Genomic DNA, 17,994 nt, shown 5'->3' on the forward strand with positions numbered 1-17,994 from the left:
TGTCAAAATTTTGCTCTTCCAATGGTGTTTGATAAAGCAAAATTAGTCTCACATATTGACTACTAGAATGGTACTCCTTAAGAACATTGGTAGGGGCAAGAACATGTGCATAACCAATGATCTATTCCATCGAGACGGAAGTAGATTCTGCAGGGTTGAGGTTTGGAAATATTATCCCTTATTCTTAAAGTTTTTAGGTCTTAGGTTCCAATGATTATGCTTCAGGCATGATGCCACACCTTGGCAGGCCCTGATTCTACTATATGTTGTAAAAACAAACTCGAAATTGGATTGTGAAAGAGTAGGCCATTCAGTGTATCCCTGCCAAAGCAGTGCATCACCATTCGGTAGGCTTTAACCGAACTTGGGTTGAGCTATTCGGTAGACTCCAACTGAACTGAGTCTATACCGTTCTCTCACATTTGTGGTAGTAATTAGATCCGAGAATGTGGTAAACTTCCGCTTTCTACACTGTTGCTTTAGGAGCGAGTTAGAAATATGGAAGGACGAGAAAAGTATTCTCCAGTTAGAATTCCATCGGATTTATAAACTTCAGAATCGTACTCATTCATAGACGTAATCATGGTGTGCTTTAGGCAGTGTCTTGTACCCCACATAATGTGGTTTCTATTAGAAACATCCAAATAAGGGAAATCGAACTTGTGACGGTTCGACAATCCACTAAATTGGAGGGAATAAGATTGTGATTGGTGCTATGGGAATGAATCATCCATAAGCATCAAAGTTAGAACATTCGAGTTCTAAGACATGGTTTTCATGAAAAACGTCGGGTTTTTCATAGGTGTATTGTTTTATGAAAACTTCAGGTTTGAAGGGCACTAAATTTGAAACTACAGGTTTAATTTAGTTTATGAACATTTAGTTCATAAAAGAGAGGTTCCTGCAAAAACACATAATGCAATATGCTGATTTAAGTGTAGTGGCTTTGAGTTTCTTCTAGAACTCAAGTGTGAGAGCTTCGTTACTACGAAAGTATGTCAATGGTTCAAAGTATAAAACTAAATTATTGAATCGTTAATGTCCAAAAGTGATTTCAAGTTAATAATTTTGGATTCATTATCAGATTAATAGACTGCAGGTCATTTTTAATTAATTCAATAAATCGGGCCATACAAGGTTGATTGTAGAAGTAAAAATAATAATAACATTCGGGTTTAAATTATTTAAAAATGCTAAATAAGAGCATTGGGTCGAAAATACCATAACCTAAAAATTTGGGTTGGGTGCCGTGAGTAAAAGGCAAGGTGGTAAGGCTGCAAAAGACAGCCTACGGGTCCAGGTGGGTAAGCCCAGCTGTGAAGGCTGGTGTGTTGGGCCTAATGGGGGGGGCATGTGTTCAGGCCCAGCAGATTACTGGCCTGTGCGTTCGCGTGGGAAGCAAGCCCAGCTAAGCTGGCTTGCTGGTTTGAGTCACACAAGGCCCAACCGAGGCTAGGGCCGAGTTTAGTGGACCGTGGCAGGGGAAAACCTACCAGACTGGGCTGTGGGTAACGGGCCGGGGCAACATGGCATAAGCCCAGTGGGTTAACGACGCGCAGAACATCAGGCCGAAGCTGCAGGCTTTTGGTTTGGGTAAATGGATTGCATGTCCATCAGTCAGGTTAGGCCCTAGGGCCTTGGGATGTCAGTGCAGCAAACCCAAAAGGTGCTGCCGTGTGATCCACTCGACTGGGCTTCATGCCAGCGGTGGTCCATGGTGCCACGGTGGGTGCTGCGGGGGTAGTGTCGCATAGTGCCCTATGCAATTTTTTATTTTTTTTCTCTCGACATAGGTAGGGTTTTACAAACCCTAGATTTGCTTCTAATTTATTTTATATACATTGATTCACAATTCCACATAGCAATTTAATTATGTAATGCATGAAACAAATATATATACATATACTGACATATATATAAACATATACAATATATCGTAAGGAAAATATAAACATAGAGGGGTTCATGCATCATGGTGAATGTTTTCATGCTTCGTGAACGTTTCAAATATCTTCCTTTATTTTAAGCGTACTTGATTGGTAGAAAAAAAAATAAAAGCCTTTGAATTTGTAGGAGATCCTTCTCGTAAAGCCAGAATTGCATCTCCAATGCATTGTAACACGTTCAACCAAAAAAAAATTGAATCAATAGCATGTAGTTCAATTTAATAAAATAATAAATTAATCATAAAAAGAATGATTAAAACGTAATACTCCCCAGATTAAAGATCAAACTCTCTTTACCACATTGTCAAGAGCGTGTTGATAACGTGTTGTAGGCATAATTTACTGAACAAGTATGGAGGCCAGAGAGAGAGAGATGTGTAATTATGGATGTGTTCTATTTTACCCCACTGTGCCTTTATTTATAGTAGTATAGAAAATTAATTCCTAATAGAAATATAAGAGATATTCCTAAATCCATTAGGATTTACATAATCACATTGTTAATCTAATAAGACTGCAACACCTTGCAATATTTTTTAATTAAAAAATGCTTAAACAACTTTCTTTATAATTAAGCGCACTTTTTATTACCAGGAATACTTTCTTTATTGTTAAAGATTTTTTTTTTATTTTATTAAAACCCTCCTGAAGTGCGCCTCCTTTTTGGTTTTTCGTCCTTATAATATAAAAAATATCCTTAATAATTAGGAAAAAAGTTTTATAAGGAACTTTTCATTAGTTCTCCCTATTACAGGGTCAACACATGACTTTATGGCTTCTAACATTTTCCTATAGATTGGAGATGTTTTCAAAGATGAAAAATATGAATACGCTTTTATTGTTTTAATCTCAACTCTTGATATCAAATCAAAAAACAAGAGACCATGAATTCTTAGTCGACATGTAAACCAAAACAACTGAACTCATTAATAATTCAATATATTTAAGCATAGGCCATACGGACCGCTCATTTTCTCCAAAGTGTCAATCATATGCTCCAATAATCCTCTCACGTATCACCCATATTATTTTTTCCAACATAGGATGCTATCACCAAAGCTACCAAGCCCTCCCGGACTACACCAAAGTTTGTGGACGAAGACTTGCATAAAACGTCACCGGACCTCAATGTACCCTTCTCCGTCGGGCATGAATTAAGCCCTTGCAACTTGTCACTCCGATGTAATCTAAACTTGCAGGAATGGGCCTAGAATAAAGGGACATGATCATTCACTTTACATGGAACATCGAACGAATCCATTAGCATAGGGAAACAAATGGAGCATGAGATCACTCCTTTTTTTTTTTAATTTCTCAGTGAGCGTTGCGATGTTTTATTGCCTCCCTCATTGATGGTAAGCGGAGATGGTATCGTACTTCTCAAAAAGGCTACAAAATTATTATTGAAGAACCCGAAAACTAAAAACTAAATGAATCGGTTCCCAAAAGAGCCCTTAATTCGATAGATAAAGTAACATAACGAGTGTTACTTAAACATAAAACATAGTACAATTTTGCTTGCAGTCAACTCCTCCTCCAAATGGGGAAAGAAAACGAAAAGCAGTTTTTTACTAATTAGTTAAAAACACAATCACCTAATACAACCAACGAATGCCTTTTTTTCTTCAGTGTTTCAGAATGGCAGGGTAGGACACAAGAGAGGCAAAGCTAGATCTCCACAAGACTGTTCACATGCGAAACAATCCTTGCATTCTGATCAAGTTCATCACCCAAACATTGAGTTTCTTTAGTCTTCAGGTCATAAGCATGCAATTTTCCGCCACTCCGATACAAGACCACATTTCCACAGGCAAACAATATATAATTAGTCATCATTCGATGGTTATAAGTCGTTGAATCGAATGGTGGAGGGGATAGACTAATCTGATGTTTCGTTTCCCATGCCCTGACATTGCTGTGCATCCCCATAGTGTTCGTGTAGGCGTTAGACAACACTTTCACAGTTAGTCCTGTAGGACTAGGCTTTGTCAGACAAAGCTTTCCATCCATCAGACCCAGGGCCCCAATTCCTCCTGTATCACAAAAACTGCCAGAAAGTTGTTGTGCGCGCTCCATCGTCAGGTCAAAAACAAGAATCTGATAATCCAATACCCAATAAACTATGTCGTTCACATGAACACCGGTTCTTGGCACAGGCGGATGATTGCCAAAGTAAATCTCACCAGAAACTCTCCAAGACTCGTCCCTGGAGGAATAGATCTCAAACTCATATCCATTGTCAAAATCAACGGATGGAAAAACACATACGAGTTTGTACTCGGCCACAAAATTGAGCAAAGACGGTTCAAAGATGAGAACAATAGCAGGGTTACATCCGTGATCCGCGTTTGGCTTGGGAAGTTTTTTCCACTTCCTAGTAACAGGATTGCAAATGTAGTAAGCCTTATAGCCATCACGACCCTGGCAGCAAAGTAATCCATTGGAAGAAGTCCTTATCTCAACCGGCTCAGGCAAGAAGTTCAGAGGTGGATCTGGAACACCATACGCATTGGGGTCAAGAGATATGAATGAAGGTGGGGCTGTTCCGGATTGACAAAAGAAGCCCGAGATATCATGAAAGCTATTTGACTGCTTGTGGGCAAAGAAAGGGGTTGTGATATCGAGCTTCCAGTCCCTACAAACTCCAGTGAACCTGAAAAGTGATTTAGCAGGTAGAAACTGGAGGGCATGGTTCCTAATGATGTCCTTGAGGTCCATGTATAAAATACTGTTTTTGTTTGCTACCAACTTATTTGCTCTCCTTTCTCGATCCATCACGCTCATCTCCCTCTCCTTCAACTACAATCAATCTCCAAAACGTCACAGAAAGAACTGTTAAGATTACAGGTTCACCAATGTAAACTAAACAAAAAGAGACATTTGAATACACAAGCAAACACAACCAAGACAAAATTAGACCTCTCTCTTGTATTTAAATGCTTTCATACTTGACAGAGTACCAAATGCAAATTCGATTTTATACGCAAAATCCTGAAAGGATACCGTAACTCACAAATTTCATAATCCATTTCTAGAAACTAGACCCAGCGAAATCGAGCAATTCCCTCTAGTGCCCAACAACCATCAATCCCTATCAGTTTCTGCATATTCTCTGAATTTAAATTACATGATGCCACTTGACATTTTGGGATCTCAAGAGTATATTAAAAGACGAGATTACCAACCTGAAGAACTCGCCACAATCAAATTGCACACAGAATATAGAATCTACCAATTTTCATACACTTACAAATTGAGAGCATACACAAACTGAAAAATGAAAAAGAAAACGCTTTCCGCAAATTTTCTGAGCAGCCAAACAGACGATAACAGAAATGAAAACACCAAAATCCGCCTAACACAATCAAGACACTGACAACACAGAAAGTGAAACCCTAGACTAAGAACTCTAAGTAATTTCCATGGCAAAATGCGAACAAACTGGAAGCATACGGCATTAATGTACAAATCTGCAGAGAGTTAATCCCGATTAACAGCAATAATTAATCAATCAAATCGAATAATTCAAAGTGACAGTAGAGAGATGGTGAGTGATCGTACCTATCGGATTCGCCAAATCGGGGAGGAGAGGTCTCGATCGGGAAGAAGAAATTGATGAAAAACGGGTGTTGAGATTTTGGACTCTGCTGGGGGTTTTGGGCTCCTCTTTCTAAAGTATGACTATGGCTTGACTAATAAAGTGAAGTCAATTGGGGTTGTTTGGATTCGGCGAGACGTGTGTTCTGGTTCTGAACAGAACTATATTTATTCTGTTCGGGACACTTGACCGAATTTGAACCACATTATTGTTAAGCCTATTGCGAGGCTAAGCTCACTCTCCTTCCTTTAGTGTTGTTTGGGCCCAAAATAATATTTTGGGCGAGCTTAGAGTCATTCTCGGTCCAATAACATTCATCTAGAATCTTGTCATAGACTGTCCAGTCAAGGTTGGCCGAGTCCTATTACGAAGAGGATTGGTTTAGATAAAGGTGAGGTAGTCAAACCCTAATGCAACAAGGAGTCTTAAAGCTAAGAATGCTTAAAATTAGAGGATGAATCTGGTTCGTTAAGAAGCTTAGTTCAAAGTTCTATAGGGGTTATGATTGGTCAAAATCTGATAAGATTGGGTTGAAGAGTTCTAATCCAAGTAAACTTCTAGTTCGGCCATAAGGGGGTTCGCTGCTATAAATAGAGAAGGGAGTGCATCATTCAAATTAACACACAAATTGCCCTGCGTAAAGCTTCTCAACAACCCTGAGATTTTTTCCTCTTCTCCTTTCTTCTCACCAACACACCTTCAGTTTGGATAGACAACACTATGAAGGCAACTGGTGATATCTTTAGTTTGGATAGACAACACTGGAGACGTAGAATCAGCTGACCGATGAGCACCTTCAGTTTGGATAGACAGCACTTCGAGGTTGACTGGTTATTTATCCAAATCTCGGTTAACAAGGATTTCCGAGTCCTTGTTGGTAGAGGTCATATCATCAACCTTCTCAGTGAAGTAAAGTGTTACCAGGTTACTAGGCTCGACACATTGAAAGTTGAGTTTTATGATTGGATATTCGCAAGTACATTTTAGAGTTTGACATTTTGACGGCCTAACTACATTTACAATCAAGACATTTATCTATTTCGAGTATTTGTGTCCATATAGTTTGGTACCAGTTCGGCATACTTATACTTTCACGAATATAATAACCGAGACCGAACCCGGCGCTGACAATTTGTGAACTTCGAAGAAACTAGCAGCCTTGTCTTCATGCTCTAGAACTCGAAGGTTGAGACGTGTTCCTTCCTCAACCGCAGTCGTGAGATCAAGAAGTTAGTAGCGTGCTCAATGCCACATCAACATATTTTACTCCCCGGCCGAACTTGGCTGATGAGTTGGCACGGGCACGCAACCGAATGACGTAGTTAGCTTATTAATTACTCGGCTTGCGCGCCACGTAGGCTTGGTAGTTTTTAGGGGAGGGTATGAGGAAGGGAATAAGATTCTCTCATCTCTTAAACTCTCTTGCAGTTATGATTAAATCACATCAATATTTTATATTAATTTTTTTTATAGAGTCAAAAAGCAAAATGTGAGAGGAGGGGAGGGAAAAAGAGGGGAATATGAGGGGAGAGAATCTTACTCTATAAGGAAAACCATGGAAGGCTAAGAGCAATGATGAGGCTAGGATTTGGGTATTTCTTTGGGTACAAAGTTTCATTTATAAGTGTGGCAGATTGTAGTATAAGTGCTTTATTCCCATCCAGTGTCTTATGTCTCCACTCACTTTTTAATGAAATTTTTAGTTACATGTTCGCTTATTTGTAAAATGACCAATAAGAACCTTAAAAGATATATAATAATAATAGGTTGGGTGCGAAAAAGCTAACAAGAGCCCTAGACTTACATTGGGTTGTGAAAGGAATGAAATGAACCATATGTAAGCAAATCCGCGAAAAAAAAAAAAAAAAAGACATAAAGATGAGGATAGAAGGAATTCTAAAACTAAAAAGTGTGGATATCCTTTCCAATGAAAGTGTAATAAGCTAGCAATTGATGATGATTGGATTTTAATGGTAGATATTGGAGTGCATAATCACAGCAACAAAGACATTTGGAGGCCATTCATTTGTTGGTAGAAAAAAATATTAATGTGATAATTAACCTTTTCCATTTGGGCTGGAGATGAATCTTTTACTAGTGGGCTTAAGTGGGATGTAGCCCCAACCTACATGCCTTTAACAAAATAGTAATGCTAGGGAGACTAAAATTGTAAACTAAATAATGTATCACCAATAAGAAATAAGCACGTTAATCAACATTTAAGTATAGTGCAATCATAAATTTCCATGTCATTTAGTTTACAAAAGTTAGTCTCCTAACATTACCCTTAACAAAAATGTTGCCCCTCTCGTTGCACAGGAAAGTAAACAAAATAACAAAAATGTTATCTTGATCACTCGACCAATTGCTTATCTTTGAATTCGCTATTAAGGGTGGAGAATAAATTCATATGCTTTTAAATTTTTAATCTCAACTATTAATATCAAATTTGAGAGTGAGTGGCCTAAAAGCGTTGTGGATGCAAATTTCTGCCGTCTTTTCCTTTGACGAAAATGCACCTGCAAAATAATAACACCTAAGAGTAAGGCCAAAAGCCTCACGCGCCCACGAAGACATCGGAAAATCAAGCAAGGTGTCCGGGTCAAAATCGGGTCACTGATGGGGGAGTCAGGTCTAGGGCAACAAGTCTGGGGCAATGATCCGAGTCTGTTGCTTTTCCTTTTTCCTTATTTCTCTCATTTCCTCCTTCTTGATTGGGTCAGTCGCTCCAATCTTTCATTTCCCTCATTTCTCTCCTTGTCTCTCCATCCTAGACACACACGTGCACCAGATCAATGCTCCAGCAAATCTGGAGCCTCTAAGATGGTGGTTAAATGACCATTTTACCCTTAGCTTCGTTCGTTTATAACTTCAAATTACATTCCGTTTGAGCCCACTCGTTCGTAACAACGAGTACTACAAGGTTACGCTAATAGAATAGATCATACGTTGCCCGGCACGATGGTCAACAAAAGTAAATAATTTCACCTCGAAGGGAATTTTCGTAAATTCATACATTAAAATTATAAAAACCAAAATATTTAGGGACGAGTCGTTACAAACATACACTCTAACTTGAGAGGGAGTGTTAAGGAAGATATCTCAAATTGATTAAGTCAACATTCTAGTTACCACATTGAAACGTGATTTAAAATTTCTCCCGTATTTAGTCATGGTAAGACAAAGGAAGAAATTAACAAGGAAGCACAACACATAGAAAGGAATAAATAGTGAAGCATAACACGCAACAAGGAAAGGTTAATGCATCTAGGAGAACCAAAATAGCCCACAATGGTGCAAAGTTTTGGAACCAAAGTGATAAAATCTAACAGTTTTAAGCTCAAAGGTCACAAGATTCAAGATAAAGTCAAAAGAGCCAAGATAAAGTCAAAAGAGTCGCAAGATTAATTACAACAAAAACCAAAAGAAAATGGAGCTTTAACTTTAACAAACATTGTTCAATAGTTATCAAAACAGAACTCCCTAATAACACTTGCTCTCAATTAAACTAAAAACCCTATAAGAACTCCCCTAGAAACTTAGAACTCCTCGAATTATGATGAGTCATTTGAGCCAACAGGAGATCCAGCAGCAATGACATCTTCTACATGGGCATCTCCTATGTAGGCCACTACTAAACCTTCTGCATCTTCATCTTCATCAGAAGAATAGGAAAATCTGATGTGTTTGCCTTTCGAGGTAGAAGTAGAAGAAACGTGCTGATGAACATTGATGGTCACACCCTTTCCTTTAACAGCATAGATTGCGGCCATCTTGGAAGCAACAACACTTGAATGGCTGGAGGAAATAACAGTATGATAAGACACAGGAGATGGAGTCATGGGACGTTGAGGAGCAAGTTTTGGAGGAAGTAGAGACGGCTTGGGGACAAACAATGAAGGATTTAGGGAAGTTTGACTTAGAGATGGTGTGGAGACCGAGTGACTAACAAGTGGTGAGGACACACATTACATCGCTTAGGTTCATCACATTTCTGTCCAGATTCTTAATGGTTCTAAGACAAAGATCATCAGGACTTTTTTTAACACCAGCATGTTCACACAACTGAGTGATCAGACAAGGATGAATGGTAGACCCTCTCTAGTGGGTTCAAACACGTTTGGACTTAGACAAAATTGACTTGAAAATCACAAAGCGAAAAGGCATATCACAGTGAGTTAACATGGCAAACAATACTCTGGTTGACTTAACGGTAAGGTTACCATTGTTCGACGTTCATAAGACATTTCTACAGATAAAATCAGACCAAATCCTATATAAAGGTTTGAGGCGAGACTTTGACACCTGCCCTTTGACGAATGGAATAGATGGATCAACATAGGCTTCACGATGGTAGGCACTCAAGACATACTGACTAGTTGCAACATTATATTTTGATGAGATGAAAGCAGAAGATGGATCAAGTTCAAGGATAGTACAAATAATAGACGAGTCAAAAGCAACCATAACACCACGAACATAAACAGCCCTACCCGACTCAAGAAAGTTCGACGGAATATTAGAGTAAAACTCTTGAACCATAGAAATATTGAAATTGGGAGGAAGAAAGTTTACCTTATGAAGCCTGTACTGTTCAACGAGGTCATCAGAACGGATAACGTCAGCCAAGGAAAGATCATCCCAGATGATTTGTCGTTCATGCACAACCTTCCGAGTAGCCACTGTAGAGAAGAAATTCTTGGCTTGAGTGGATGAAAATATGGGAACTTGATTTTCAATTGCCAGCTCTGGAGGAAGTCCTCACAGTCTGTGATCGAGTAAAGCAACGAGAAGGTTGAGCACGGGCAATAGCAGTGTTTCCGGCCATTGGTAAGTGAAAGTTTCCGGTGAGATGGATTTAGAGTTTGAAAAACAAGGAAAGGAAATCAAACAAGGCAAACGGCACAAAGTGAGGTATGGTAAAAACCTAGATAGGTTAGAGAAGGTTGAAACCTAAGACACTGTGGAAAAGTGTAAGCCGTACTATGAAAACCAATGGATGAGATGCAATAATTAAAACAAACGACGCAAAGACGAGAATACCCTTAATGAACCTCACTGTTTCTGATTAGATCACGTGACTAGTCAGAATGTTGAAATTAATTACAACAAAAGTAGTTAAGTGCAACAAGATGAAACCATGAGAGAAGATAACACATAAACGTAAGAAAACATGCCACAGATACAAAACCTAGTACCATTTGAGCTATAGCCAACTGAATTTTAAGAGAGAATCCAAGAATAAACAAATTCAATAACCAAGCATCCAAGACAATTTTGATAATAAATATTCAACAAAACAATTACATTTGAAAGGAATCATGCAATGAAATACTTCAGAACCAAATTTTTATGGATACACAATGAAGGCACAACACATATTAACACTTGCTCATACCACATCCATGATGTGTCTATGTATGGGAAAGAGATTGATGACAACCCATGAAAACTAAGTTTCACGCAAGTAAGCAAGGATTTGATTCAAAGGCTAACCAAACTTTTATAACCCATTGAGATTAAGTCACAATCCTCACAAAAGAAATTAACCCAATATCTAAACACAAAACTACTCACAATGAAGAACCAAGCTCGACAGAACTTTTGAGATGACAAATGTGATACGGAGCACATGACCATAGATATGATTGGAGAGAATTGCATTTTGGCAGTCCAAGACACATTTTGACCTTTTCTTGAGACAAAGAGAAATGAATTGAATTTTTCATGACATTGCATGAGACAATACTTTTGAGAAATTTTCCCTTCTCCCTTTTTGAACCTTTGATAACTTTGCTCATGAGTGAATAGATTGAAGCTCAGATAAATGATTTTACTTTTGAGATGGTCTGAGCACAATGAAAGACACACTAGGTGGTGTTTTGTACTGGAAAAGTCTCTTAGCCTAATTTATAGAGAAGAATTGTCACTACACCTCAATCAAGACCAAAGTAAGCCTAACCCTTAAATCAACAAGAGTGCTTTTGTCAAATGAAACAAAGATTTTTCACAAACTATTTGCCATAACAAGGGGAACCTTTGACATCACAGAGAAGGAATTAAACAAGGTTAGTCTACAAAATGCCAACATGTGAGATAGTTAAGAAATGCACAAAGTGACAAACAGACTCAGTTGATTGACAAGACAGATGCAAGAACAGGAAAAGAGACATCAAAAGGTTCTCAAGGTTCTCAAGTACATCAAAAGTGCACCTGGACAAGGTATTTTTCTGCCTTCTACAAGTTATTGCAATTAAAGGCATTTTGCGATGTCGACTGGGCTAGATGCAAGGATATGAGAAGGTCAATAACGAGTCATGTATTTTACTCGGTCAAGCACCAATTTCTTGGAAAACAAAGAAACAAACCACTCTATCTCGCTCCAGTGCAGAGGCCGAATACAGTTCCATGGCCACTACATGTTGCGAGATTACATGGTTGAAGAACATCTTGAAAGATTTGAGAGTTATCCATCCACAACCTGTCACATTCTTTTGTGACAATCAGACGGCAATACACATTGCTTCGAATCCAGTGTTTCATGAACGAACAAAGCATATAGAGATTGATTGTCATATGGTAAGAGAGAAGGTTCAAGGATGAATGGTGCATACAGTCTACATATGAACAATTGATCAGCCAACTGACATATTCACCAAGCCGTTGAGTTCAACACAGTTTGAAACGCTACTCATCAAGTTGGGTGTCATTAACATACACTTCAACTTGAGGGTGAGTGTTAAGGAAGATATCTCAAATTGATTAAGTCAATATTGTATATTGTAATTAGTTATTCACTTACTTGTTTAGTATTTGATTTCCCTTGATTGTAGGATTCAATATAGGATCACAATTGTATAGCCGCTATAATTGCTGTAACCCTATTCCGTTAATAATACAAGAAGAAGAGTTTCAGTCACTTTGTAATTCTTTGATATTCATTACTACTCAAAGAAGAAAGGAAAGTTGGGAAAAACATCGTAATGGCATATTTCTTTTAGATAGATACCCTACACATTATCCTAGTAATTGAAAAGCATGATAAATTGGAGGACCAACCAACCGTGTCCACAAACACAAGATAGGATTGTACCGGCCAATAATCCCAACTCATCCAAAGCACTGGTCGGTTGGGATTGGACCTGGAATGGAGCCATTCTGAACGAACTGCAACCCAAACACCACCAAAATGGAGAGCAAGGACAAGTAAGACAGACCTTCAACAGCACCCAACAGTCCAAAGGGTCCGTTGGGCAGACCAGACCCCGTTTTGGTTTTGGTGTACAAGGACCAACCCACAATCCCCAGGACGGCCAAATAGCTGACACCTTCGAGTGCGCCGATTGAACCGCCCGGTCCAGGCTGCAGGCCGCACCCGGTTGTTTTGAGGGTGTAAAGGGACCAGCCAATCACTGGGGTGGAGATTAAGCCTCCTGCAATGGCTGCTATCTCTGCAATGGTGGGGGTGCTCTCATCGCTGCTTTCCCTTGCCTTGGCTGAAATTTTCAGGGGAGATACAAATCTGGGTTGTTGTTCTATCTCTAGCATTGAAATTGTGAAATGGCTTTGGTAATAGTGAGGTGGATGCTGGAGAAAGTAGCAACATACTTGAGGTTCAGAGAGAGAGAGAGACGGTGTTTTGGTGTACTTTAGAGAACCAATTTCTGAAAAATGGAAGGGTGGGAAATGATATTAGCTTTATCCAACCGATATAAATTGGGGAAAATAGTTGGTTTTATTTCTTGACTGTAGCTCGATTTTTATTTGATTTATTTAATTCATTAATTAAAAAAAAAAAAAAGAGCGCAAGAAAAGAAAATGAAAATGGTGTATAAAAATAATTTTCTGTGGTTTCATTGGCTTACACAGTGGAGAAGAGTGGCTTTAATTGTTAGAGGTTTAAACAAATTTAGAAATGTGAAAAATTAGGTGGTTATACGTCCCTTATTGAAAGCGACCGGAAACTACAGTGGCATGTTTTGTAATTATCTCTTTCTTTCTCCATGCATTGCTAGCTCGCCCAAGCCGCTGTAAAGTAGAAGCAGGTTATGAAATGCTTGAGCTTCGCTGCGAAGCTGCTTTTCTCAGCAGCTCACACAATCGCACGTTAAAGCTTGCAGCTAGCTTTTGAGTAAAGCCGTCAACAAGTTCAGCTCAGGAGCTTATGACCAACAAGCTTTATCTTTATAAAATGCTAATTTAATTTCGTCGCTCGGTACTAAAGTAGCACCTGGGTCGAAATACTCCATACAACCAAGTGCATCATATTTTGCATACAACCAACTGCATCATATCATATTTTGCTGCACTCTTGCATATCAGATCGACGCCTCTAACATTAGGTCTCAAATCCCATAGCCACATGGACATCTACCCACCCCACAATCATTGCCACCTGGAACATTACTAGGACAAATCATAATTCCACGTCACCTGTAAATATATCAACAAATAAACGAAAAACCCTACACCCAACGCACATACCAAGACTCGAAGCCTAAATGCCAACATAATATACAAAGAGATACAAGGACCATCTACAGAGTTTTTACAATCCCCTCCCCACCATTTTTTTTTTTTTTTTTTAAACGACGACCTGGTTGGACAAACGAACACATATCAAAAAAACAACAATTTTTCAAGTCTTTTTTTTCCCTCCAACTCTCCAATTGCTCTTCCCTCCTTCCATCCCAAACAAGAACCCCGCATAACTGTCATTTGAATAACATCCAGCAACGGCTACATGGTTCACCAACGACTTTTTAAACATCCTTAACATTTTATATATGTTGTTTGTCCAACATCTCAGGAAAATCCAAGTCTATTAACAACCAACCAACCAACCAACCAAATCTAATCTAATCTCTCTCTACGAGGTTTCTCTGTTTTTCCAAACTAAGACAGCAAAACACCATCAACAAAAACATTAAATACTGTCACCAGATTGATGATTACTGACTCTCTGTCAACGATGCTTCTTCGAAGACTTGCTGTACTCAACCACGTCATCATCTTCCTCGTCGTCCTCTCCATTGTCGTCTGAATCTGCATCTCCGTCTCTCTTCCGCTTGAGTTGCGATGACGACGAGGGGGGTAGCACCTCAACTTCGTCATCTTTTTCGTCTTCCACTTCTTCCTCTTCGCCATCTCCTTCTTCATTCCCGGGGTCCATGTCACTGCCCCCAGCATCTTCTTCCTCTGCCTGTGCTACCGGTTGAACCAAGTAACCTGCACCATAGTCCTCTTCCTGCCAGCCAAACATGTCTCCATAAGTTGATAAATTCAATAATTAACAAAATAGATGCTAAAATTCATACGAAATAAGTAGTCGTATAATTGCAGCACTAACAATAAATCCGCAATATATTAACTTCCAACACATTAAAAACAGACACCACATTGAGTAAACAAACAAAATCAACCCTTGTATAACCTATCACTCTTTCGTATTGCCTGGCAAGACTATAATAACACTACTAGTGAAGATCATCTGCACCAAATATTCGACTTAGGAATCAAAATAGCTGGAACATAAGTGCGCCACACAGAAAATCTTAGAACAATACTCTAAATTCATGCAACCAGACATGGGATAATTGGCTGCAAAATCAACAAATACGAGTACTAACATAACAGCAGTCAGAAAACAAGAATAATATGACTCATTAACATTTTAGCGAACTTCAAAACCGTGATCAAAGTCCAATCAAAATAAATACACCTTACCACAAAAATTTTAAATAAATCAAAAGAAATAGACAAAAAAGGGTCTTCAAAATCTATTGTAACACCTTCAATTTCTTCGTCCACAAGATATAATAACGCACAATCACTTGGAAAATTCAAAAGAAAAAAAATTCCCCATTAAAACAAGCAGTCCAGCAAGATATAATAACACATAATCACTTGATCAATTCAAAAGAAAAAAAAAATCCCCAAACACAAGCAGTCCAGCAACACTGGAAGTACACGACACATAAGATAAGGCACAAAATAATGGTTTTTCTAAAAGACAAAAAAACATTGTAGCAATAACACAAAATAAAAGTGCGAGGTTTAAAGGCATCCTCTTCCATTTACCTTGAGATAACAGAAATTTCATTTTTGAGAAATCTTCCAAAACTTTATAACAAAAACAATTACCTAAGAATAAGGCAAAACAGCCTAAATCATAGGTTTGAAATTTTCACAATATGCTATATACCACACATAAACACACAAAGGCACAAACATTATCTCAAAATATTTGAGCAGACACTCCAAAGAAGCAACCTCATCAACCTACAAGAAAACCAATCGACAAATACACATAGATTTATGCAGAAAACCAATTTCAACCAATATGCACAAGATGCTCATAGCATAAATGGAACAGCAGCCATGTTTCTCCACTCCTGTAATCTACAAGAACATCATCCATAAACCGTTAAACACAGCCACAAAAATCAATCAATTAATAGACACAAGAAGCAAATAAAATTATAGCAACTTGTAAATATAAAAGCAGACTACCAAGATTTAGAATTTAACAATGTAACAATGTTATTTAAAGGATCTCTCACCTCTTCATCACCATCCTCATCCTCAAACTCTCCATCTTCCTCTACTAACTGCTCTTCCTCTCCGGTCTCGCCATTATCGTCTTCATCTGCATCATCATCCTCCCCTTGCTCATGCCCATCAATCTCTCCCTCCATGCTCGTCAACCGCCCTGTACTCTCCGGCTCTGCCAAATCCCCTTCATCATTGTCCACCTCCTCTTCCTCGTCATCTCATCATCATCGTCGTCATCATCATCCTCATCATACTCAACCCCATCTTCCTCATCATCACTATCCTCAATCTCATGAACTTCCACCACATCGTCATCCTCGCCATCCTCATCGATTTCTTCACCAGAATCATTCTCATCATCCTCATCGGGCTCCTCCTCATCCTCATCGCCATCTTCACCAGTCGCAGCAAACCGGAAGCCGTTCTCAGCCGGGTGATTCACTCCGTTCACTCTCCCCGCAGTCACCGTCTCCTCCTCATCCGCATCACTCTCTTCATCCTCATCAACATCCACAACTCCCTCAACCGCCTCACTGTGCCCATTGGTCATCTCAAACGGCCGCTCCTCCCCGTCAATTTCACCACTCCCAGGATCATCCTCCTCGTCCTCTTCATCCTCCTCCTCATCATCAGATTCCGGCCTCTCGTTCTCATCCGCGTCCATCTTATCCAAATACTTCAACGATTTAATCAATCCAAAAACCCTAGATCGATAATCCTTGACGTGCGTGACCGGACACTCATACAGATCAAGCGAGACGAGCCTCAGCTGCGCTAGCGGCGCGAGATCCTCGACTGCTGAATCCGATTGTTTGAGAGGTCGAGATCCCTCAGCGAGTCGAGTCCGGCTTCGACGAGGAATTCAAGGCCGCCGGCGATTCTGTTATCAGAGAGGATGAGCTTCTGGAGATTTCGGAGCCTCGGGAACTGCTCCAGGGACGAAACGCCGACGTTTGCGATTGAGAGGTGCTGAAGGTTCTGGAACTTCTCTAGAAGGCTCGGAGGGGGCAGGCGACCCTGGACACACTTAACGGCACCGTCAAGGGTTAGGGCTCGAGCGGCGGCGTGGTCAGTCTGGCCCTCTAGCGCTGTCTCAACGGCTCGCTCCCAGATCTCGTCCATCAAATTCGAAACCCTAATTTATCTCATATAAAGAACAAAACTACAAAATTTCTCCCTAATTTTTCTGTTTTTTTCTATCATATATTTTCTGAAAAATCACTGGAGCTATGATTTTTCAATTCCCGGGACGAACGAAAATGGGGAGGAAAACTGAAACCCTAGATTTATCCCAAATCATAGATTCGAAGAAAAAAACGACGCGAATCCTAATCGTTTTGTCTCTCTGAGCCGCCTTAAAACCCTAAGCTTTTATATGTACGGACGGACTCTTCTGCAAGTAGGAGATGCTTCAGGAGCAAAAACAAGCAGAAAAAGGACCAAAAATGAAATTCCTCTCTCTACCTCTCGCTCTCCTCTCTCTTTCTCTCTCTACCTTCTCTCTCCTATTCGTATTGGGCAAGTGGGTGAGCGGGATAAACCTCTAGAGGGGGCTCGTTGGTCTTTTGCCTTCGTGGCTAGGGTTCGGGGGGCTGAACCTACCCGTATCGAAAAATAGGGGGGCCGTTGGATGTTGAAGGCACGGATCGGTGACGTGGATAAATAGACGGTGGAAATTGTAGTTTGTTGTGTTTGTTTGTATGGGGAGAGAGAGAGGTAGAGAGAAGAGGAGAGAGGATTTCGGCTCCGCATGAAGGAAGACACGTAACTGCTGAAGGAAATATCAGTTAGGTTACAGATATGCCTATATGATCTGACCAAATTACTTGATTGCCACGACGCTTCGTGACGGAGCATTTGCGTTTCATGTCGTAATTTCCACGCCGCTTTTGTTTG

The 17,994-nt window shown here is 39.6% G+C and overlaps 3 protein-coding genes across 4 annotated transcripts; all 3 read right to left on the minus strand.

Moving 5' to 3' along the window:
* Positions 1 to 3,385: 3,385 nt before the first annotated feature.
* Positions 3,386 to 5,651, minus strand: LOC103960809 (F-box protein At5g07610). 2 transcript variants are annotated; one of them, XM_009373299.3, is made up of 2 exons: positions 5,508 to 5,651; positions 3,386 to 4,745 (listed from the first exon to the last, which is right to left on the minus strand). In XM_009373299.3, exon 2 carries the CDS (start codon positions 4,728 to 4,730, stop codon positions 3,615 to 3,617), a length of 1,116 nt encoding a protein of 371 aa, XP_009371574.2. In that variant the 5' UTR covers positions 4,731 to 4,745; positions 5,508 to 5,651; the 3' UTR covers positions 3,386 to 3,614. The 2 variants fall into 2 exon arrangements, with proteins under 2 accessions (XP_009371574.2, XP_048445394.1); XM_048589437.1 differs by having other exon boundaries at positions 3,386 to 4,756.
* Positions 5,652 to 12,460: 6,809 nt separating this feature from the next.
* LOC103960810 lies at positions 12,461 to 13,230 on the minus strand. The gene has a single exon (XM_009373300.3). It carries the CDS (start codon positions 13,090 to 13,092, stop codon positions 12,655 to 12,657), a length of 438 nt encoding a protein of 145 aa, XP_009371575.3. The 5' UTR covers positions 13,093 to 13,230; the 3' UTR covers positions 12,461 to 12,654.
* Positions 13,231 to 14,025: 795 nt separating this feature from the next.
* LOC103960813 (acidic leucine-rich nuclear phosphoprotein 32-related protein) lies at positions 14,026 to 17,627 on the minus strand. Its single transcript, XM_009373301.3, is given in 4 exon segments — positions 14,026 to 14,791; positions 16,107 to 16,316; positions 16,319 to 16,896; positions 16,899 to 17,627. Coding segments are annotated over 4 exon segments (1,392 nt in total). The 5' UTR covers positions 17,221 to 17,627; the 3' UTR covers positions 14,026 to 14,509.
* Between the last annotated feature and the right edge of the window lie 367 nt (positions 17,628 to 17,994).

The sequence above is a fragment of a genome, unplaced genomic scaffold (genome assembly GCF_019419815.1).
Source record: "Pyrus x bretschneideri cultivar Hongxiangsu unplaced genomic scaffold, Pyrus_bretschneideri_v1 Contig1, whole genome shotgun sequence".
NCBI lineage: Eukaryota > Viridiplantae > Streptophyta > Magnoliopsida > Rosales > Rosaceae > Pyrus > Pyrus x bretschneideri.